Here is a 24,532-nt window from a genome sequence, read left to right as displayed (position 1 = left end):
GGTGCCCAGGTGGCTCAGTCAGTTAAGTGTCCAACTTGAGCTCAGGTCATGATCTCACAGTTCATGGGTTTGAACCCCATGTCAGGTTCTGTGCTGACAGCATGGAGCCTGCTTCAGATTCTGTCTGTCTCTCTCTCTCTCTCTCTCTCTCTCTCTCTCTCTCTCTGTGCCCTTCCCCCATACTCACACACATGCTCTCTTTCTCTCTCTCAAAAATAAGCATTAAAAAAAAATTTTTTTTTTAAGATATATATCATACAAACACTTCAAGAATGTTTTCTGAAATCATCAGACTTTGCTATATTTCCTTGATTCCAGGACACCAGTAATTATGAGATGTACCATCAATATAACAACCATTTTTGGGGACAGGGTAGGGGGGAAAGGCCCCACATTAAATATACACTTAGACATACCAATTTCAAAAAACATTTAAACAGGGCACCTGGGTGGTTCAGTCAGTTAAGCATCCAACTTCAGCTCAGGTCATGATCTCACAGTCCATGAGTTAGAGCCCCGTGTTGGGCTCTGTGCTGACAGCTCAGAGCCTGGAGCCTGCTTCAGATTCTGTGTCTCCCTCTCTCTGCCCCTCCCCTGCTCATGCTCTGTCTCTGTCTGTCTCAAAAATAAATAAAAACATTTAAAAAAAATTTTTTTTAAACATTAAAACATAATGTATCCTTCTGGAATGCTGACAACATTCTATTTCTTGATATAACAGGCTGGTTACATAGAGTATGTTAAATCTGAATATTCATCAAAGTGTACACTTGAATACTTTTTCTGTATCTACATTTAGTTCAACAAAAAAAATTTATGTAATATACCTACTTCATACACATACAGCTATCAACCAGATGAATTATTGATATAAATATGAAAGGTAAAAAGATAAAGCTTTTAGGGGTGCCAGTGTGGCTCAGTCAGTCTGTTGAGTGGCTAACATCAGCTCAGGTCATGATCTCACCATTGGTGAGTTCGAGCCCCGCATCGGGCTCTGTGCCGAAGGCTCAAAGCCTGGAGCCTGCTTTGGATTCATTCTCTCTCCTCTCCTCTCCTCTCTCTCTCTCTCTCTCTCTCTCTCTGCCCCTCCCCTGCTCATGCTCTGTCTCTCTCCCTCTCAAAAATAAATAAACATTTAAAAAATTAAAAAAAAAAAAGATAAAGCTTTTGAAAGAAAACATGGGGGGTGGGGGACAGTGCCTGGGTGGCTCAGTTGATTATGAATCTGATTTTTTATTTCAACTCTTGATTCCAGCTCAGGTCATGGATCTCATGACCTCCTCTGTGCTATCAGTCAGGAGCCTGCTTGGGATATTCTCTCTCCCCCTCTCTCTGCTCCTCCCCTGCTCGTTCTCTCTCTCTCTCTCCCTCTCCCTCTCCCTCTCCCTCTCTCTCTCAAAATAAATAAATATTTAAAAATAAAAATTAAAAATTAAACATAGGAAAGTAGTTTCATAACAATGACATAGGCAGAGATTTCACAAATGGAAATTAAAAAGCACTAACCAATTGACAGACTAGACTTCTTTAAAATTAAGCACTTTGATTCACCAGGACAAAATTAAGCACTTTGATTCACCAGGACACCAAGATCCTGGAAGGGCTAGCTACAGAGTAAAAAATACCTGCAATATATAAATCTAACAAGACTATAACCACAATATGTATAGAACTACAAATCAATATGAAAAAAGTAAACAACCTAATAGAAAAAGACCCAAAGACTTTGTAACAGATACTTCACAAAAGCAGAAATCCAAATGGCCAATATCATAGGGTCCCTAATATAAAAAGGTGTTCAACTTTATTAGTCATCAGGAAAATAAAATTAAAACTACAATGCAATACCACTACCTACCAATCCAGAATAAGTAAAAATAAAAAGACTGACAATAATAAGTGTTGACAAAGATACAGAACAACTAGAACTCATACACTGGTGGTGGGAGCATAAATTCGTAAAACCACTTTCCAAAGCTTTAGCAGAATCTACTAAAAATGAGCATACCATAATCATGACTTAACAATTCCACTGTAGGGGTGCCTGGGTAGATCAATCGGTTAAGCAGCCAACTCTTAATTTCAGATCAGGTCATGATCTCATGGTTTGTGGGATCGAGCCCTGAATCAGACCCCTCATTGAGCGTGGAGTCAGCTTGGGATTCTCTCTCTCTGCCCCTTTCCAACTTGCCGTGTAATGCGCTCGCGCACGCTCGCTCTCTCTCTCTCTCAAAATAAATTAAAAAAAAAAAACCTTTTTTTTACCAGAAAAAAAAGTACAACTATGTTCATTGCACCAAATAATCCAATGTCCACCAACAGGAGAATGAATAAACTGTGGTATACTCACATAACAGAATAAAGCAAGAAGAAAAAACAAATTACAACACAACAGGGGTTAATCTCATAAATATAATATTCTGAGCAAAAGAAGCTCAAATAAGATATACTTTATGATCCTACTTTATATAGAGTTCAAAAACAAGCAAAACTTTTCTAGTGTTAGAATACAAAGAACACAGCAGGGGTTGGGGATTCCAACACTGATATGTTTCTTTAGCTGGGTACTGATTACACGAATGTGCTTATAATGTGAAAATTCATCTAGTCATATTTTCTAAAGGCATGTTACACTTCTTTAAAAGTCTTGTATAAAATGAGGTCCCCAACTGGTGAAAGGATTTCTAATCCTTTCCCACCACCAACATTCTTCATTGGTAGTACACTCAGAGATTTAACTAGCAATGATCTTATATCACGCTGCTGTTCTTCAGGATTTAAACAATCAAGATCTTTGTCCATATTTACTATATGTGAAGCACTTTAACATTCATTCATTCAAATACTTACTAAATACCTACTAAGTATAAAATCTGTTCTGAGTACTCAGGGTACAAAAAATGAGTAAGATATTGCTCCTAGCTTCAAGCAATTCCTAACGTTACGGAAGACCACACATACAGAGAACCAGGTAAATGTATAAAGCTAAGCACGGGACGTTATGAGAGTACAAAGGAACATCAAAAACAGCCAGGAAGAGGCAAGGCAACAGGATAGGCTTCTTGGAGGTACGAACACCTGAGTCTTTAAAAGAGTAGGAATTATCCTGGCAAAGTGCATTCCATCAGACAAACAGCTTGAGTAAAAAAGCACAATGTATTTAAAGAAACAATTAGAGCTGCTACATGTTGCTTTAAGGGGTGGTAAAAGCAAGGACTGGGATGGGGTAGAAGGGAGTGGCCAAAAAGGAGGATGCCAAGTCATGAAGAAACAGACCTTTTCCAACAAGCAAGATGGTCAGTGAGATTTATGTAAAGGAATTATGTGGTCAGAAGATTATTCAGGGAGCTACGTGGAGGATGGACTTAAGGAGGATAAGACTGGCAGAAAGAAGGCCAGTTAGGAGGCAGTTATAACTGTCTTGATATAAGACAGTAAGAGCCTGAAATAATGAAATAAAAGCTATAAGAGAAAATATAGAGTACAGATACATTATGCTGCTGGTCTAGAGATCACACTTTGAGAACCACTAACCTACACTAGAAGCATATTTTTCCTGTAAAATACTGGCATATTTTTCTGTAAAGGGCCTAAATATTTTAGGTTTTACAGGCCACGCAGACAGTTTCTACTGCACTTTTTAGTTTATGCTTGTTTTTTAAACCCTTTGAAAATTAAAAACCATTCTTAGTTAGTGGACTTTACCAAAAAAAAAAAAAAAAAAAAAAAAAGACCGCAGGCTGGATCTGGGCTGTGGGCATAGTTTGCTGATCCCTGCTACACACAGGTAAAGAACTGAGGGTTAACCTTCCTATGAGATTAATTTTCCTAAAATGCTACTCACATATTAGCTCCCTACTCAGAAACTTCTCCCTTGGTTCTGACTGCCTACTGAATAAGTCAAATCACTATTATGCATAGCATTCACAGGCATCCATACTGTAGCACGAACCTACTTACTATTCCAGGCTCAAGAACTATACCCAAGTGTGAACCTTCCATTCTTATTAAATTGATCTATTCACATTATTTGTCTCTGTATTTTGTGGTGTTCCCCAATGTTCTTTTCTCCTCTCCAAACCCACCTAAATACCACTCCTTCAAAGCACAATTCAAATCCTACCTTAAAGTGATTCCACAATCCTCAGAACTCCTATAAAAGCACTCCTAATTTCTCCAAAATGTATTTGCTGTCTTATTACCTACTTTAAATAAACCGTAAATTCCTCGAGGGCAGGGAATAATTTAGACTTCTATTAGTGGATCTAGCATATAACAAGAAGTAAATAAAAACAAAGATATATATGTGTATATACATGTAACATATATAAGTACACACACACTTTTTTTTTTTCTGAACTGAAGCAAATGTGATTTCACCCATAACCAAATACTTTAATTCTATGGACATGATCTGAATGATGTAGGAAGAACAGAATGACAATCCACAATGACATCTGTCTCTCTCCTATTACTCAAGTTTTTAAGAGTAGTTCACCAGGGAAAACAATAATAACACAAGTAAAACTTTTCCAATGGTCAAAGTTATCAATATAGGTACACTGGGTAATGTTAAACAAGTTACCAAACCAAGTTGAAGTTTACTTATTTTTACTTCACTTATTTCTCAAATACAAAATAAGCTTTTACAACTACACTGCTTTAAATTCGTCCTTAATAATTACTTAAGTTTAGGGGTGCCTGGGTGGCTCAGTCAGTTGTCTGACTTTGGCTCAGGTCATGGTCTCTCGTGGGTTCAAGCCCAGCGTCGGGCTCTGTGCTGACAGCTCAGAGCCTGGAGCCTACTTCGGATTCTGTGTCTCCCTCTCTCTCTGCCCCACCAGGCTCGCGCTCTGTCTCTCTCTCTCAAAAATAAATACACATTAAAATTTTTTTTTTTTAAATAATCACTTAAGTTTAAAGTCACACACACACACATATATATACATACACACAAGACACTCATGCTCTGAATTTTTTTTAACAATGAAGTTGTCTATAACTATTCACATTATCAAAATGGCATTATTGATTTCTTTGAAAGTTTAGGGAAATAAGATTGTATTTCAAATTTTTTAAGAAAACAGTCCATTACAGGAATTGTTGAATCACTATACTGTACACCTGAACCTAACACTGAAAAAAATAAAATTATGCTTACACACACACACACACAAAGAAAGAAAGAAAGAAATTACTTCATTTTCATTCCCTAATGATAGCTATACTTAGAGAATGTTTTGAGCCGGATAAAAGAATTCCCATATTTGAGATTATTGAAGAAGTCTCTTCAAGTCCAAAGTGTCAACTCTGCCTTATTTTATTACCCAAAGAATGTTCAAGAAACTATAAAGATTCCTCCAGAATCCTTTGTTGAAATTTCAATGCAAGCTACAAAAAAAAAAAAAAAAAAAAAAAAAAAAAAAAAGTTTAAAACACTTAACACTTATAGAAAGGCATAGAAAACAAAACCAAAAGAAATAAATCAAAAGAAGGCCATGAAAGTGAAAACTGAGACTTCTTAACCTTCAAAATACACTGAAGAAGCTTAGTGACTTACAACCCTGAAAAGACTATAATTGATAAACTGGATGTTAACAATACACTAAATTGGAGGGCAAACCCAGGAGCTAGGGACTCCCCCATTTCTCAGTTCCTGTTCTGCCTAGTACACAGTCTTGGGCACAGCCCATATGTTGAACAAGAAAAGCTTAACTGACACTCTCAGGTTGTGAGAAATGATTAAATGTTTATGAAGTACTTTAGGACCATGAAGGTAAGTCAAATGTCATTTGCTTAGTACAAAACTACAGCTACCTGTTAGGCTTGCAAATTATGATTCTTTTGTGTCTTCCTAAGGCAGCGAATCTTCAGTGAGTCAGTAAAGTGCATGTATTTATGAGCTCGTTCAGCAACTTCAGAGCAATGAATTTTCCTCCAAATCTTTGCTGTCTCACAAACCATGTCACTAGCCAATCCAACTATTTGCAAAAGGAAACATGAGGCGATCCACGTTAAAGTTAGGTCTAGCTATTGATAAGCCGATACCAAATGACTGAGAACTATTAGGAATCACAGGGGAACTTTTCTTTGTTAACTTACCAGAAATGTGACTCCTGAAAGTAATCCCAGGAAACAGTCGCTCTAACAAAACGTTTATTAAAGGGAAAGTCCCTAGGCTTTCTTAAAGAGCTCTAAAACGTTTTTAGGCAGTGTGGACAGAAGCCTCCGTTCGCTCAGACCCTAATCTAATTCCTTAGGTACTTCAGCACCTGCGTGGTGCTGAGCGACTAGAGAGTGGTGAGGCTGCTGAGCAAAAGTGCTGATGCCAATCCCAGCTGCCCCCTTCGTGAATGACAGTAACAATGAAAACACTGACAAAAGAGCTGGGAGGCCACCCCAAGCCACCGCCTGGCAATACTTCTACTCTACCCCCAACACACAAGAGCTGCAAATCCCAGAAAAGACCCCGCTCCCGCAGACCTCACGGGCGGAGCCGTGGGCTCCGGTCCGGCAACGGGAAAAAGTACTACCCCGCGCACTCCTCTCCAGACAGCTGAGCACCTTAAAGGTGAGAGCGGAGCGCTGCCTCCTGCCAAACTGCCAGCGGAGGAGGGAGAGGACTTCCTCGCGGGAGAGGGGAGAGCGGACGCGGCCGTGCACGCCGCCAGACGGAGGACTGCCCCGGTGGCGGGCGCCGCTCGGACCGCCGGCGGGGAGCAACCGCGAGCACAGGAACGCGCGTCCCTCCCTCGGCGCCGGGTGGGGGAAGCGGGGCTCGGGCGCCGGGCAGACCGTCCTCTCGGGGGGGGGGGGGGGGGGGGTGGCAGCGGCCGGCCAGCCGCCCGCCCGCCCGCCCGCCTCCCGGGAGCCGGAGGCGGCGACCAGCAGACTCGGGTCCGGGAGCTCCGGGAGCGCATTCCCTCCTCCAGCCGGGTCCCGAGGGAGGGCGCAGGCTGCCGAGGCGGCCACTCTCCCTCTCGCCCAACTCCGGGCTGAGCGAGAAGGGCGGCCGGCCCCGGGCTGCCCGGCGGGCTGCCACCCGGGTGGGGGAGGCGGCGAGGCCGGCCTCCGGGCCGCTCCCTCCCCACGCGGTCCGCGGCCGGCGGCCGTCCGCGCCCTCGTCCCTCCCGCCGCCGCGCGGGGCCGGGCCGCCGACCTCGGGCGGCCGCGGGCGCGGGGCCAGGCGGCGGCGGCGGGCTGACGGGCCGGCCGGCCTGGGGCCCTACCTGAGGCTGTGTACCAGCTCCCGGCGTGACTGGCTTCCCGGCAGACCACTCGGTTGGACATCTTGGTGCCTGTGCCGCCTATGGTGCACGAGGATGAATGAGGAGGCGGCGGCGGCGGCGGCAGGAGCGGCTCCGCGAGGGGACGAGACACCGCGGGCCCAGCCCAGGAGGAGGCGGCGGCGGGGAGGGGATCGGCCCGGCCCAGGAGGAGGAGGAAGAGGAGGAGGCGGCGGCCCAGGAGGAGGAGATGGCAGCCGGGGCGGTGGCGGAGGCAGCAACAATCACCACAAACTCCGGCGACCGCCGGAAGATGGGGCCCGCGGCGGCTTCAGCGAAGCCCGGAACGCCCTGGCCCCGGCCCCCGGCCTCGCCGCTGCTCCCCAGCCGCGGCCGGTTCCGCCGAGCCGCCCCCACGGCCCCCTCCCCTCCCAGCTGGCCTCCCCGAGCCACCGCCGGTGACCCCACCCCCGTGACTCCGCGCCCGCCCCCTCCCCCCACCCCCCGCGGGACTCCCCGCACCCACCCCCACCCCCGGCAGGGCCCTCCTGCCCGCCCGGCCGCCGGCCCGCGGGCCCCGCCCCGCCCCGCTCCTCCTCCAGCCGCGCGGCGAGGTTAACGGCGGAAACCGGACAGGCCGGCCGGCATCTGGGGTCGGGCGGCCCCGCGAGGAGGCAGCGGCGGCTGCAGCTCCGCGCACACAAAAGCCCAGGGCCGGGGCCTGAACCGGGGAAGGCAGACCCAGAGACGAGCCAACGCTTCCTTACTCGCCACTCTAACGGGTCCTGCCCACTGAGCATGCCCAGCAGCCGCTGCCAGGCCCGCCGAGGAATCTCAACGTGCACGCTCCGCTCTCCGGGGTTTAGCGGCAGCAGAGGCTTTGGGGGGGGGGGGGCGGGGGGGGGCGGGGAGCAGGACGCAGCCGCAGGGCAAGCCCCCTCCCCCAGCCAACTTCCTTAAATGTAGAGCTCCGAGGGCACGCCGATGCGGTTTTCCACGAGGACAGTCCAGTTTGCCCTTCCCCCCCCCCACCCCCATCATGCACACGAATTTTTAGTGAATTCACACCCCCAAGGTTTCACTCCCAGGGATGCGAGCTCGTGGCCACGCTGGGAAGTTCATTCGTAGAAACAGGCACATGGTGGTGTGCCTGTGGTCCCGCAAATTCTAGTTTTTGCTTCACTGGGCCACCCTGACCACCTAATCCTGGCTTTGACTACTATAAACGTTATCTTGTTTCATTTTATATGGATGGAAGTGCCTGTCTTAACTCCCTAATTGAGATTCAAGTGTGATATACCTAGCATCAGTTATTCTCTATGAAAAGGGAATAATTTATTCAAGGAGTGTCCCTAGAATTACAAGAGTTAATAAATGTAAAGAGCCTGACATAGTATGCATACAACATTTCCTCCTCTTATAAATCCAACTTTTCCACAGAAGTTCCAGGAACAAAGAATTCCTTTAAAATTATAGAGGAATCACAGTAAAGTAGGATATCTTGGACCTCTGAGGAAGTGTTAAATTACTTGTCCTGTTCCCATCCCTCCTCCCACCTTTTCAGCTTTAAGGCCCAAGGATCTTGTGTGAGATCCCAGGCCTAAAAACCTGGTCAAATACTGGACCATTTCTGACTTTCACACCTTCTTCTACACAGTTATTAGACAAAAAAATTTTTTAAAAAAATCTATTTTTATTTTAGACTGACCTGTATTTCTTTACTCAATTTTTAACCCTCTCACTTTACCACTAACCTGCCCAAATATAAACATATTTTACAGCCAAAAGAAAAAAAAAATGTGCCAAGTAGTCAATTTAAAGATAACAAAAAGGCGGGCTGGAGCTCTAATTCCATGGTACTCTTCTTGGAATACCAAAACTCAGTGGCAAATGATGACATGGTAAATCGGTAAACTTTTCATTATAAATTTCAAGAAAACTGTTGATACGGTTAATATGGCATTGATAAGCAGTGGTAGTTCCTCAAGTTAATGACTCCTAACTGTGTTTCTATGGCCCCAAAAAAGACAGGGAAGGGATATTGGATACAATGAACTAAGAAAGCTTCATATTTCAGGCTGGTCAAATTAGAAAATCAGATTTGAGTCCTGGCTGTCACTGATCAGCTATGTGATCATGGGCATCTAGTGATTTAACCTTTTCAAGCCTCAGTTTTCTCATCTGTCAACATGCAAAAAATAATATCTAACTCACAGGCTTGCTGTGAGATTAAGTGAAAATAATCTGAAAACAATTTATAAGCTGTTCTTGGTTTATTCTTAACATTATCCTCTACTCCTAGCAACAACTCTAGGTCTCGTTCCAAACTAGTAATTTAAATTTAAGCTTCCTCCCTATGGAAATGCTCTGTTGAAGGCTTCTTTCCCCCGAAGGAGTTTTCTTCCTGGTCAAACTCAGCAAAGACCACAATGCCAACAGAAGTGAAAGGTTAAAAGATCTACTATTATCTCTAGAATGCTCTCAAAATATCCCATCATTATTCCTCCTGTCCATCTTTTATTCAAGAACAGACTCCTGAAAGAAATATGTTGAAACTATTCACTTACCTCCCCTTAAATTAATGGAGATCCATATAATGCAAAATATTCATTTCATATCCTAGGAGAAGCCTGTGTGGCAATACTGTGCAATTCCTGTGTTATATCCTGTATTATATACAATTTCCATTATATCCACCAGGGGTTTGGATTTGACACTCCATAAACATCAGTCACAGCAAAGGGCAAGGAAGAATTCCTCACTAATACAGTCCTTATGAAGCAAAGACTTTAATAAATAAGGCACCACTAGTCCCAGAACCCAACATTCATAGCCCAACATATTTTCTGAAACAGCATGTCATATATTCACTGCATCAGTCTGTACTAGCAAACAACTAACACAACCACAATACCCATCAATATGAGTCTTGTTAAACTAGGATATATCCACACATATGCACCCGTTAAAAAGAACAGGTGGTGCTATATACTGGTATGGAAAGCTTTAAAAAAAATTTTTTAAAGCAAACTGGAAAACAATGTTTAAAGTATGCTATGATTAATGTAAAAATGAATACTTGGAAGTATTCTCGTACACTTGCATATATACAGATTACCTCCAGAAGGAAACACAATAAATTGTAAAGGTACTTGTTTAGGTGGCCAAAGCATAAGGATTGACAAAAGATTAAACTTGTGCCATCTACATATATACCTACACACACACACACACACTACTTACATCTTTAGACTTCATGTTTGGAATCTACATGACAATATTAAATTGACCATTTTTATAATTTATTTATCCATGGTTGGCAGCTTGAGGAGCAGCCTACTACTTACTAAAACCCCCATATCTGAAAAATATTCTAGAATAAAACTACAGAGTTTTGGACAAATCAACATTGAGAGAAGACTTTAACATAAAGATGCTCTTTTGATTTCAATTAAAACTGGTACTCTTAAGGGGCACCTGGGTGGCTCAGTTGGTTGAGCGTCTTACTCTTGATTTCAGCTCAGGTCATGATCTCATGGTTCATGGGTTCAAGCCCCATATGGGGCTCTGTGCTGACAGTGGAAGCCTGCTTGGCTTCTGTCTCCCTCCCTCTCCGCCCCTTCCCCACTCATGCTTGTTCTCACTCTCAAAAATAAATAAAAATAAATTTTTAAAAATGATACTCTAAGAAAGACAAATACCATTATGATTTCACTTATAGGCAGAATCTAAAAAACAAAACAAATGAATAAACAAAAAACCAGAAACAGACACATAAATACAGAGAACAAACTGATGGTTGCCAGAGGGGACAGGGTTGGGGGAATGAGCAAAAAACTGGTAGAGTGGGAGGTGCAGGCTTCCAGTGATGGAATAAGTCACAGGGTGGAAAGGAACAATACAGGGAATATATATAGCCAATGATACTGTAATAGTGTTGTGTGGTGAAAGAAAGTAGCTATACTGTGAGCACAGCAAAACTTAGAGTTGCCGAATCACTATGTTGTAAACCTGAAACTAATGTAACATTGTGTGTCAACTATACTTCAGTAAAAAAAAAATTTTAACTAGTACTCTAAACTAATTGTCAGTCAACTTTGCCCTTCCATTAGAAGTCAAATTTTATAAGTAATATCTATTAAACACTTAACTATGTACCTGACACTAAGCTAACTACAGATTTAGTGATTCCTATTGAGATGAAAATTTGTTCACTTCTAATTTTTTGGAAAAAAATTTTCAAAACTTTTGTCAAATGTATTGTTAATATTATTTAGAATTCCCAGAAATGAAACAACTGAGTCAAAAGATTTAGGGTTTGTTTTGTTTTGTTTTTTTTAAGTCTGACAAGAGGGTTTTTTTGAAAGAAAATTCATGTTCATTACTGCCTGGCCCTTTTATCTCTGGTGACCTATTTTCCACTATTATATTACTTTTCTAATTTAAATTGAGAGATTTTTAAACAAATAGATTCTCAGTGATAGCCATTTACAGCTTTCATCTTCGTCCTTCATTTCTACAGGTTGATGACAGGTATCAGGCATCCGATTTGTTAATGCCTTTTTGGAATCCAGTCCAGAAAAATATCTGGCTACAAGATTTTATGCTATCCCTACAACCATTCTATCAGGAAGCAGGAAGTTATCAATCCTAAAATCTCACTATACCTTCTCCTAAATGAGATTTAAGCAAAGGTTCAATATTCTTTCTATAGGATTGTCAGAATTAAGTAGACAATATCATTCTACCCAAGCCATTTTTCTTTTTTTTTCAATTCAAGGTCTCCGTTTCCTCTATGAATCTATGCCTAATTTGCTCTCCTCATCTTCCCACTAAGCTATCTACCAACATAATTCACAAATTCTCTGTAACACGTAGCACTTCTTACTCTATTTCTATAGTTGTTTACTAAACAATAACCTACCCAAATAAGTGTTCAAAGGGTAGGAATGGCTTCTATAATGTAATTGCCAGCTACACATAAAATACCTCATCAAAGTGTAGTAGAAACTTTCTTAACTGGTTTCTACTTCACTAACTTACTGGAGTAAGTGATGCTCTCCATTCCCATAGTCAAATATAAGTTGAACTCTTGAAGGTTATAGACTACACTCTTTAGGAAAGTCTCACATTATTACAATCTCCTCCCAGGTTTATGTACATAACTTACAAGAGTCCATCGTGTTCTCCAGTTGACTTATACCAGTTGTACTAGGTACAACCACTACACAATTTAATCAAATATTACATAAACTAATGAAATGCAAACACATAATGCAAAAGAGCTACAAAAATTAGGTGGAATACTCTGGAAAGACTAAGTAAAAACTGCCAAATTAGAGGCAGATAAGATGACTGAAGCCTGGAGAAAAAAAATCATTAAAAAATTATAGGATTCTAGAAATTACTTCTTAAATGTCTAAAATAATCCTCTACTTTCAGAAAAAAACTAAAACTGGAATTTTCAGACCATACATTACACAAGTGGTTTGAGGAAGAAAAACGAAACAGAATTCTAAGCAGAGAACCCATACCCAAGAAAAGATTGAAAAAAAATATTATCAGGTTAAAAAGATTTATATTTTTTTAAGTTTAAAAAAAATTGTTCAGTGTCATTGAGGCTTCCCTACCATGACTCGCTTTTCCATCTACCAACTAGATAAAAGGTCTCCTACTGTACACACACAAGGGCAAACTGATTTTCCCCCAAAGAAAAATTGTAAGCACCCCTGAGAACATTAAAGCAAAGAGTAACATAGCATTAAGGGAAGGTAATATAGCATTAATCTGGGTTTGAATCCCTGCCCCAAACTTATTTCCCCTTGAGCAAGTTAAAAAAATCTCACTTTTCTCATCTAAAAGCGAGTTATTAAAATTAAATCTACCTCACAGGGTTTGAAGATTATATAACAATTCATGTATTTAGCATGGGTGCCTGGTACATGATAAGCATTCAGTAAGAAGCGTGTGTACTACCAGCACAAAATATGCCTATTCTCATCTGTAACTTTTAAAAGGATCAATTTCAAGATTGAGTAATTTAAACCCCATCTCAAAGAGAATTCAGTAGAACACCAGAAATAATGTAGCACTAGGCAGAGTACTGCATTACTTCAAAGTGGTCATTAACCAGAGGTGTGTATCAGAATGGCTTAAAGAGCTTTTGTCAAAGTCAGAAGCCCAGGCTTGATCACAATTGAATCAGGCTCTCCAGGACTATTTATATATGAAACAAATATGAAAAGTTCCCTAAGTGGCTCTGATGTGAGTCACAGGTGAAGAACTGCTGTCAAGATGATAAAATTATTGATGCTTTAATAAAAATTACCCAGTTACTACTTAATCAAATGTTAAAAATGTCACTAAAAAGACTCAGGCAGATTAATGTAGGAGCTAGCCAAATAACCAAAATGAATCAGATGGAATTAATATTTGTGGAAACTATAAGAGATCCCAATCTTTACAGGTTTTTCCTATTCAAATATATAGATATGCAATTTTAAATCAAAACCATGTCACCTCCCCACAAGTGTCACTCCTATTGAAATAAGCTTTTGATGCATTAAAGTGAACTATAAGACAGGAGTGCCAGGGTGGCTCAGTCGGTTAAGCATCTTTGACTCAGGTCATGATTTTGCAGTCTGTGAATTTGAGCCCCACATTGGGCTCTGTGCTCAGAGCCTGAAGCCTGCTTTGAATTCTGTGTTTCCCTCTCTCTGCCCCTCCCCCACTCACATTCTATCTCTCTCTCAAAAATAAACATTTTAAAAAATAAAAAAAATTTTAAGAAGTGAACTTTAAGACATACCTCATTAGCATTAAATTCCTAACTTGGCCCTCACATGATTAGTTTTAATACACTTCCAAAGCAAGCTCTTTTTTTTTTTTAAAGTAAACTCTATGCCCAATGTGGGGCTCAAACTCATAACCCTGAGATTAAGAGCTGCATACTCTACCAACTGATCCAGCCATGTGCCCCTAAACCAGGGCTTCCCAACCTTAGCACTGGTTGATATTTTGAGCTGGATAATTCTTGGGGACAGGTGGGGCACACAGGTTGTCCTATGTATTATAAGATATTTAGCAGCATTTCTGGCCTTTATCCACCAGATGCCAGTAAAACTCCCTATTACTTCAGTTGTGATAACCAAATTGTTTCCAGACATTAGCAAATGTCCTCTGGGGTGAGAGAGCAAAGTCACTCCCCACTGAGAACCACTTCTCCTAATGAATATTTTTCCTGCCTGGCTTTCTTCAGACAATTTTTTTTTTTTTCTGAGCTAATGAGTTATTTAATTTCTTCATATAGGACAAAGTGAGCAGACCCCCAGAAAGGACTGGCTGGTGTTTTCTATTCAAAAAGCAGCAATGATGTTAACTTGCATAAGTACTTCTCACTTAGCTATCAACAACACATTGACAGAACTGGGTTTGAATGCCATTCAAGCACTTACCAGCAGTGTGGTCTTGAGCAAGTCACTTAACCTCTCCAAAGGTTTCATCTGCAAAATGGGAATAACAATATCTACTTTGTAGAGTTGCTAATGTTAAAGATAATTTAAGTAAAATAGTACTTATGCCTGACACACAGAATTGCAACAAACGACAGCTGTTATTGTATTACCATTAAGGTTTATAGCAGTGAAGGATATTGTACACCCTCCACAATGCCTCTATCAGTACTCCAACTTCATTGTGCATTAGAATCACCTGTGATATTAAAAACTGAAGATGCCCAGATCCCACCCTCCAGGAGGTCCAGGGACAACAAAGAGAAAAACTGGCTGAGATTGTTATGTTAAACTTGACTCTGTTGTATTTTCATGCTGTTGTAAAATTTTGCAGCATTCTAAGACCCAAGAAAGAAGCAATTCATGAAAATAACTGAACCATATAAAATATTTGTCATAGAGAACAAAAACTACTTTCAAATAATGACGTTTTAACAGTTTATTTTGAAGGTAATTTTAAAAACAAAGTTAAAGACAATCTGAGAAAAAAATTGCACAGAATACACTCATTAAATAAGTATTGTGATTAAATCAAAATAAGGGAAATGTTTTCTTCTGCAATTCCGGAAATAAGTTCTGTTGTCCTGAAGGTTCTTATACTTCCAAAAGGGGGGGAAATCTTGGCAATTAAAGCTGCCTCTTAATCATGTAAATCTACAGTAGAAACAAAATTTTTTCTGTTCTTCCCAATAAGTCAGTTTCGATCTTCAAACTGTGCCTTGTTTTTTAAAAGATATGATGCTAGAAATTCAATGGGATTTGGTGGTCTGGAAGGGAAAAGAAATCCAAAATTTAGAAATTTATATTCTAGGTGTATTAATTTAAATGTATTATTCCATTAACAAAAACACATCTTTTTAAATTTAATTTTCATTTTACACTCAAAGGCCATTTGTAGTAAATATGGTAAGTGAAACAGACAAGCAAGTTAGTCAACAATATGGTTTAAAGAGGCTGAGATTTTTGTATGACTTAAATCTGGTTATAAACTCAATTCTAAAACACAAAGTTTCAAAAATGTAATGTTTGACAGTGGGATGACGATTACCCAGGATATTGAAATAAAGACTTAAAGGGGTCACCAGGGAGAACTCTGGGGTGCTGACAGTACTCAGTTTCTTGATCTGACTGCATGTTTTGTGGGTATGTTTGGGTTCTGAAAATTCATCGAAGTGTACACCTATGACATGCACAATTTTCTCCACAAGTATCATCCTTCAATAAGAGTACAAAAACAATATAGGAAAATGGCTGTAGCATCAGTGAGACGAGTGGATGAACTCCCAAAAAACGAATCAAAGGAATCAACATTCATTTGGACAAGTAAGTTCTATTATATTTTAAGTCACCTGTATTTTACTTCAAATATTTAAATCAATAATAATTCTAATACTGCTACCCTACAGCACATCTGAGAAGTTAAAACATATTTTTTTAGAATTAAGAGGTGGGAGAATGGGGAACTGGAGAAAGGTGGTCAAAAGGCACACACTTCCAGTTACAAGATGAATAAGCAAGCACCAGGGGTGTGATATCTGACACGATGACCTCGGCTAACACTGCTGTGTGAGAGACAGCAAAGTTGTTGAGAGTAGAATCTTAGAGTTCTCATCACAACGAGAATTTCTTTTCATTTTTTTTTTCCTTTTTATTGCATCTATGTGAGATGAAGGATGTTAACTAAATGCACTGTGGTAATCATATCACAATATATGTAAATCAAACCACCGTGGTATATACCTTAGGCTTATACAGCGATATATGCCAATTATTTCTCAATAAAACTAGGAAAAAATGTTAACAGAAGATGTCATTTCCTATTTATCACTTTTCCATAGATTATGCTTGCTGAAAAAAGAAGATGAAAGATGAAAAATTGGGGGAATCAGATATTTAAAATCCTACTATGAAAAGGCGTATTTAGAATTCATTTACAGTGATCTCAAAACATTCCTTTACCATTTTAAATAGTCTTTTGAACTGCCTAGACATAAACAACATTTTTCACATAATATTTATGGTTAATTTCATGAATAATTTTGCCAGAATTCCTTCCTTAAAAATGGTTTTTAATAATAGCATGTTACTTAAAAACTTCTTCAAATTTTTCCTTCTAGCATTTAAAGTAATATTTATAATTTCTAATATATTGGCTTTCTGTAAAGAACAAGAAAATATAAAAGATGCCCATATTTTAATTGACAGAATTAGAGCCGAGACATAACTTGCAGTCATAAATAAATCCTCTTTTATACGTATAACTAATTTATAAAAACATTTTCCCTATTGGATTTGCTTATACAAAAAGAATTTAGGTAGAATTACTAGGAAAAAACATGTACAGAAAAAACTGTAATGTTGCTAATAAAGAAATATAAATCAAAATACCTTGACAAGAAAAGTTAACAGTCACGCTATTAAGACTATGATAATGGAAGAAACTTAAGGATGAGTTTTTGGATGGAAAAATGGTATTATGTGTCAAACACTATAAAAAGAGTCATGTTCCTCAAACTTGCAAATCAACTCTTGGAAATTTATCATAAGAAAGTAATGAAACAAAAGCAAAAGAGGCATGAAAACATATAACACAGGTTGCCTGCTAACCTATAATAACAAAGGAAATTGGACCTAAGAGCTCAACAATAAGAAAATGGCTAACTGCAATATTGTTATAATTTAAATTATAATCACAAAGCCTATGCAGAGATATGGAAAAAGTTTTAGTTTATAATATTAAGTAAAAAGGAGATAAAATTACATGTACACAATTGCAAATCTTTACAAATATGCATATGATCTAAGATCAGTAGAGATAAATGAAAGTGTCTTAATTGATGATATTAGGGCTGACTTATATTTTATTTTATTAACTCTTTATATTGCGAGAAATAATTAAACATAACTAATGATAACTAATGAGATTTCACTTAGGGAAGCCTTTATTTTGCTTTCTCCAGGAACTCCATTTGCAGACACTATCTTACCTTTCTTTTGCAAGCACAGCCAGTCCCTGTAATAATATAGGCACAACTGTCTGATCCAGGTAGGCACGAGTTGGCAAAGACTGAAGATCCACTTTCTGTTTTGATGACTTTTCTGCATTAATCTTCTCATTGTCTACTATCCTCTAGTGGATTCAAAAAACACGCATGTATATTACAAATAACTAGATTGAGTGCTAAACAAAAAATAATGGAAATATGACTTGAGTAGAAAAGGCAAATCAATGACCAGAGTTGGTATGGTAGGGCAAATCTCTCTGCCAAAATAAAATCAGACCCATCTCTAAATTTCATTTAAGTCTTTCTTCTCTGAAGGCACCATAGTATCTATTCTTTTAATGTCTTATCTCTAGATTCTACTCTTTCTCTCTCTCCTTCTGCCTGTTTAGGAATAAATACAAGTGCTTTTTCTTTCTTTCATAAGAATACTTTCCTACAGTATGCTTCAAAAAATATGGACATGACAATAAGTAGCACTGAATCACAGTGAGAAAGCTAGTCCTGTTTCAATCCTTTCATCACAGGCAGTTATCAAGGATAAGTCTCACTTCCGTAGTAATAGGTGTGTAACACTTTAGCAACACTTGCTAAACTCTTAACAGAGAGAGCAGGCTTCAGGCTCAGAGCTTTCCAATGGCAATAGAATATAGCTAAAACTTATCCCCACCATTTCACATTCACTATTTTCTTGTTTATGGTTATCCTCTATCAAATGAGAATGTTTTTCCATTGGTTTCTTTTTTAAAGAAATGCATTCATGATTTTTAAAAGTGAACAGAATTAAGAAAAAATATTAAGTAAATGATAGTCAAAAAATGAGGATCATATGGAAAAGATCATTAATATGATATTTAAATGATGTTTAAGAAACGACTTATACTATTACTCCTAGAAACCCCCAAATTTAGGTCTTTCACATAGATTCATCTGACATCTTTACTGAAAAACTTTGCATTCTTTTACAAATCGACCATTTTAGAAATTTAGAAATAAGTGGCTATCTACAAGACAAACCACTAGTAAGAACACTTTCATTTAAATAAACTTTTGGGGCACATGGAGGACTTAGTTACTGGAGCATGCAACTCTTAATCTCAGGGTTGTGGGTTCAAGCCCCACGTTGGGGGTATAAATTACTTAAAATCTTTTTAAAAAAATGAACTTTTGGGGCACCTGGGTGGCTCAGTCGGTTGAGCATCCGACTTCGGCTCAGGTCATCTCACAGTCTGTGGGTTCAAGCCCCGCGTTGGGCTCTGTGCTGCTGACAGCTCAGAGCCTGGAGCCTGCTTGCGATCCTGTGTCTCCCTCCCTCTCTGCCCCTCCCCCACTCTCACTTTGTCTCACTCTGTCTCTCAAAAATAAATAAATGTAAAAAAAATTTTTAAAAAAAATGAACTTTTGCTTCAATCATACTCAAACTGGATATAAATGAGTCAATGACAACAAAGAAACATTTTCTAGACTTAGCTTTTTTAGACAATTTTATTTTGTAAAAAGTGGTAAAAAACAAAAAAACTTTAATCATATACCTACAATATATATGTACCATGATTTCCAAAGACACTTCCCACAACTATGTCAGGCAACTACTCTAATCAGGCTGATGATTTTTCCATCTTATTTTGAGACTTAGTAAGATGATAATGTTCTGTACTTAATTAATGTATAAAATATCTATTTACTTGCTCATGGATTAAGAAACTTACTGTTCCTCAGTAAATTTCAACAGATAATGCCCATATACGACAAAAACTAGTCAGTTACATGACATTCCAATACCTTCAATAAGGAAGCAATTAATTGCTTCAATTAAGCAATACCTGATTAACTCCTATATATCTTATAATAAAACCCCTTGACCAAATCCTCTCATTTTTCATTCAAATATTTAATGAATATGCACTATGTACGAACTGCTAATGCTTAATTTTAGTTAAGCCAAAATCCTGAATTAATCTATATATATATACACACACACACACAAATCCACCCCCCTCCAAAAAAAGGTATAAGATGTTAATGGTGTAGAACAATGATCACAAAAACAGGGGGGAAAAAAAAAGGTGACCCCTATGATTGTCGTAGGCTACTGCTTCCTGCTAGAAAACATATAGGATGCAAGGCAGAAAGAACCAAAGCAGAGCCCAGCAATCTCCCCAAGCTGAGAAGACAGACGTGAAACTTCAGGGAGATTGGGGCACCTGGGTGGCTCAATCGGTTAAGCAGTCGACTTCGGCCCAGGTCATGATCTCGGGGTCTACGAGTTCAAGCCCCACGTCGGGCTCTGTGCTGACAGCTCAGAGCCTGGAGCCTGTTTCCGATTCTGTGTCTCCCTCTCTCTGACCCTCCCCTGTTCATGCTCTGTCTCTCTCTGTCTCAAAAAAAAATAAACGTTAAAAAAAAAAAAAAAATTAAAAAAAAAAAGAAACTTCAGGGAGATCAAGACAACTAGAATTTACAGGACAGTGTACTGAAGAGTACATGGAAAGGAGAGAAATGTGCAGAAAGACACTAAAGAGACTGCTTTACAGTCTTCAGGTGAGTACTTATCAGGGCATGGATGTAGGGCAACTACCCAAGGCTAAGGGAAAAAAACACCTAGAATAAGCAGGAGACAGAATCCCCGGAGCTCACACAAGACCAGGAATAGTTCATGTTCCTGTGACACAAAACTGGAAAACCACATAATATACGGAGCCTTGGGGGAGATGCAAGAGAAGGATATTAGGCCTCAATTAAAGGTCGGTCTGGTCTCACCTGGAAAAGCTTAAAGCAAACCTCAAAGGGATCAAATTGTTTCTCAGTAACTTAACTGTGTCCTAGACCAAAGCTCAAGAATATTTGAAGGAATACAAAAATAACCAGTACCCAACAAGATAAAATGCATAATGCTCAGCCTCCAGTAAGAAATCACCAGGCAAGCAAAGAAGCAGGAAACTACTACACATAATGAGGAAAACAATTCAGTCCACAGAAAGAGACCCAGAAATGATACAGATGATAGAATAGGCAATGCCATCAACCAGCTATTATAATATATTCCACATCTCCAAGAAGGGAAAGGAAAATGTAAATAAATTAAGCTAACAGTATTTAAAAATATTTGAAGAAATAATGGCCGAAATTTTTCCAAATTTCATGAAAACTCTAAACCCACAGATCCAAGAAACTCAATGAATCCTAAGCACAAGATGCATAAAAATAATTAAAAAAAAAAAACACACCAAGACATATCATAATCAAATTATTTAAAACCTGTAATAAAATTAAAAACACCAAGAGAAGAGACATTAAGTATGGAGAAGAAAAGACAGAAATGATTGCAGATTTCCTGCCAGAAATAATGTTAGCCAAAGACAATAGAACAAATCTATACCCAGCAAAATATCTCAAGACAAAAAAATAAATTCAAAAAATAAACATAAAGACAAAATAATGCCTTTTTTAAGACACTCAGAAGCTCGAAGACTTCCTTACCAGTAGACCTACACTATAAGAAATGTTAACAGAAGCCCTTAAGGCAGAAGGAAAATGATGCCGGATGGAAATCTCCATCTACACAAAAGAATTTAGAGTCAAGATGGTAAATATGGTAAATGGTAAATAAGTGAGTAAATGTGAAATATTCCTTTTTCTTATTGTTTGAATCTCTTTAAAGACAACTTTTTAAAGAAAATAAAAATAATGAGGGGCACCTGGGTGGCACAGTCAGTTAAGGGAGCAGCAACACTTGATTTTGACTCCAGTCATGATCTCACGGTTCAAGAGTTTGAGCCCTGGATCCAGCTCTGCACAGTGAGCCTGCTTGGGTTTTTCTCTCATTCTCTCTCTCTCCCCACCCCCCGCTTGCACTCTCTCTTTCTTTCAAAAACAAATAAATAAACTTTAAAAAATAAAAAAAATAAAAATAATGGCGCCTGGGTGGCTCAGTCAGTTGAGTGGCCGACTTTGGCTCAGGTCTTGATCTCATGGTTAGTGAGTTCGGCCCTGCATCAGGCTCTGTGCTGACAGCTTGGAGCCCGGAGCCTGTCTTTGGATTCTGTGTCTCCCTCTCTCTCTGTCCCTCCCGGACACGCACTCTGTCTCTCTCTGCCTCTCAAAAATAAAGAAAACTAATAAAAAAATTTTTAATAAATTAAAAAAAAATAAAAATAAAAATAATGAGTTATGGTATTTATAAAATATGTAGAAGGTATATAACAATGGCACAAAGGCCAGTTGAAAGACAATGGGAGAACACTGTCGTTAAGGTTCTTACACTGCACACTAAAGGAAATAATACCACTTGAAGGTGAATTGTTAAGCTAGACTTGCATGCTATAAACCATAAAGCAAGCCCCCCAAAAGAAATTAGGAAACAAAATGGAGTAAGACAGAAAGTAGCAGCAGCTGTAGTGGTTTCCAAACTTTCAGATATCACAAACAACAAATTCAAAATTACACAATTAACGAAGGGACCAACATAGGGAAATGAACTCTATTTTCCAAAGTAAAAACTTACAAATAAATAAATATATTATTTTACTACCACCATTAATTCATAAGAGAATGGGCATTTTTTCAAAACATTTTTTAATGTTTACTTATTTTTGAGAGAGAGAGAGAAGGGAGGGGCGGGGAGACACAGAATCCGAAGCAGGCTCCAGGCTCTGAGCTGTCAGCACAGAGCCCGACGTGGGGCTCACACTCAGGAATTGCGTGATGGTGACCTGAGCCACCCAGGCGCCCCAAGAGAATGGGCATTTTTAAATTATAAAAGCAGGAAGACCAATCACCAAACAATGTATCATTATCAAGTACTCCCTCCACTCATTTTTTCCTCACTTTTCCATGGAAATTGGTCTGAGGACTTGAGAGAAACACTTTGGGAAACACTGCTGTACCGTATCACGGCTCTGCCTTCGTACACAAGCACCATCACAGAAAGATTGCGCTGATGCCTTAAAAGAAGTTTCTTAAAGGAATAGAACACAAACTGGTGTAATTACTTTACACAAGGTTTTCTTTTGTGTAAATAGTAGCTGCTACTATTATTACTTTGCTTGGAAATACTCCTGTACTCATTTATCCAAACTTAATCACTGGCAAGGTCTTTCCCTATTTTTTTTTCTCCTCCAAGAAAACATACACATCTCCTGGAAGCCTCTATTTTCCTAACCAATCCCACCCAGCCTTGGCTAATTCATTTGCTCTAGCATTTACTCATTCATTTACAAAATAACTTCTTCTTTTAATTTTTGTTGTTGTTTATTTATTCTTGAGTGAGACAGTGCATGAGCGAGGGAGAGGCAGAGAGAGAGGGAGACACACAATTTGAAGCAGGCTCCAGACTCAGAGCTGTCAGCACAGAGCCCCCACATGGGACTCGAACCCAGAGCGGTGGGATCATGACCTGAGCTAAAGTCGGATGCTTAACCCACTGAGCCACCCAGGCACCCCTAACTTCCACTTTTAAACAACCTCCTAGCACTTATATGCAAAAGCTCTGGGAAAGTATATCCACTTGTGTATGTTTTTTGTGTGTACTCTTTGAATTCAGACTTCAATGTGTAAGACAAAAACAATGTCTATTATGTGTGTTACAGCTTCCAAAGGCATCTAATACTGAACGCAAAAAGAACGCAACACTTATTCATTCCACCAGCACACTATTCTGCTACAAAGACAATGGGTGTAATTTTAATGCGCAATTTTTCCAAAGAATATCCCAACAGATTCATCAATAGCCACCAAGCAAAAACGACTCTAACAGTCTCCATTGGTGACGCATGTTCGTTTCTTTATATCACTTTCAGAAGTTCAAACTCTTGACTCAAAAGTAATTTGGACTTCTGTATACCACGAGGCATTAGTACCACTAATAAAACAAGCTACCCATAACTTGATACTGTTTGGTTCATGCTGAGATAAAAGTTTTCCCTTGTGCAAAGCAACCTGGTAAAAATGGATCCTAAGTTTTCTCCAGCACATAAGAGACGCTCAGAAACGGCAAAAGAACTGGGCGAATTACCTCGACATTGTCTGTAAGACCGTACTCAGAGTGAGGGTTTTCTGCAACCTAGAAAACAAAACACAGGTCACTGAGACACGAGCCGCCCCTTCTCGCTGCACACCGCCACCCTGAAGCCAGGGCCTCCTGGTACCTGCGTCTGTCCCTCCAGCATCTGCTCTGGCTCCATGGCGGACCCTGCAAGTCACAATCCCCGGAAACCAGTCTTGGAAAACAAGAAGAACGGCGAGTTACCCGGGAGATTTCAACACGAAGATGCCAGGATGGAGTCCAGCCCAGCCCAGCCCCCGACCCCGCCCCTCACCCCCACCTGGGCGCGGGAGCACCCGGAGCAGTAGAGGAGCAAGGTGGGACAGTCCAAGACAGGGCGCCCGCATCAGGTCCGGAAGCTCCGCGGTAGTCCCAAGAACCTAGAAGAAGTGGGAAAAGGGGGAAAGGGAGCTGATTACCCGCGCCCAAGCCGCTCGTTCTTATGAGCCCTGCACCGCGCCACCAACTCCCAGCACAAACCGCTTCAGCCGTAAGTGACGGATGTCGCACGACTGCCGCGCCTGCGCAGAACTCCCCAGCCGACCTGGGGCGGGATGGTACCTTGGTCCTGTCCTGAGTTTACGTTGCACTGTGCGGTCCGCAGTGTCCTGGTCAAAATGTGGTCCAGGAGGTCGCGAGAGACTCGTCCTTCAACTTGCCCACTCAAGGCAAGAGCCAGCCCAGCTGCAGGCCCAGTGACCACCGCAACTGGCAGGAGTTCAGCCCCGCCATGCCGCGGTGCTGCCT

At 40.1% G+C, this 24,532-nt stretch overlaps 2 protein-coding genes across 7 annotated transcripts in view; both read right to left on the bottom strand.

Annotated features, from left to right (window-relative positions):
- Positions 1–8,029, bottom strand: part of MEMO1 (mediator of cell motility 1) — a 125,262-nt gene extending 117,233 nt beyond the window's left edge. For 2 of the 4 annotated variants that reach the window (XM_042982213.1, XM_042982212.1), the window contains exon 1: positions 7,233–7,391. In XM_042982213.1, coding sequence (XP_042838147.1) covers positions 7,233–7,293 — 61 coding nt within the window. In that variant the 5' untranslated portion in view covers positions 7,294–7,391. Of the gene's footprint in view, positions 1–7,232; positions 7,557–7,755 lie in introns of those variants that run through there. The other 2 variants (XM_042982215.1, XM_042982214.1) reach the window with 2 other exon arrangements.
- A 7,135-nt stretch (positions 8,030–15,164) lies between these two features.
- On the bottom strand, positions 15,165–24,532 carry DPY30 (dpy-30 histone methyltransferase complex regulatory subunit). Of its 3 annotated transcripts, XM_042982211.1 has the most exons (6): positions 24,347–24,532; positions 24,066–24,165; positions 23,889–23,960; positions 23,756–23,803; positions 17,728–17,870; positions 15,165–15,507 (listed from the first exon to the last, which is right to left on the bottom strand). In XM_042982211.1, the coding sequence occupies exons 3-6, from the start codon at positions 23,922–23,924 to the stop codon at positions 15,435–15,437; spliced, it is 300 nt and encodes a 99-aa protein (XP_042838145.1). In that variant the 5' UTR covers positions 23,925–23,960; positions 24,066–24,165; positions 24,347–24,532; the 3' UTR covers positions 15,165–15,434. The 3 variants fall into 3 exon arrangements, with proteins under 3 accessions (XP_042838145.1, XP_007082513.1, XP_007082512.1); XM_007082451.1 differs by lacking the exons at positions 24,066–24,165; positions 24,347–24,532 and adding an exon at positions 24,205–24,286; XM_007082450.3 differs by lacking the exon at positions 24,347–24,532 and having other exon boundaries at positions 24,066–24,252.

The sequence above is a fragment of the Panthera tigris genome, chromosome A3 (assembly GCF_018350195.1).
Source record: "Panthera tigris isolate Pti1 chromosome A3, P.tigris_Pti1_mat1.1, whole genome shotgun sequence".
Lineage (NCBI taxonomy): Eukaryota > Metazoa > Chordata > Mammalia > Carnivora > Felidae > Panthera > Panthera tigris.
This window is presented reverse-complemented; position numbering and strand designations above follow the sequence as displayed.

Bases quoted from the DNA above. Each gene is read 5' to 3' on its own strand.
- DPY30 (XM_042982211.1), bottom strand. From the start codon at position 23,924: ATGGAGCCAGAGCAGATGCTGGAGGGACAGACGCAG. The intron at 23,804-23,888 runs GTACCAGGAGGC...TTTGTTTTCTAG, and splicing joins TGCTGGAGGGACAGACGCAG to GTTGCAGAAAACCCTCACTC. The intron at 17,871-23,755 runs GTAATTCGCCCA...TGAATCCACTAG, and splicing joins GTCTTACAGACAATGTCGAG to AGGATAGTAGACAATGAGAA.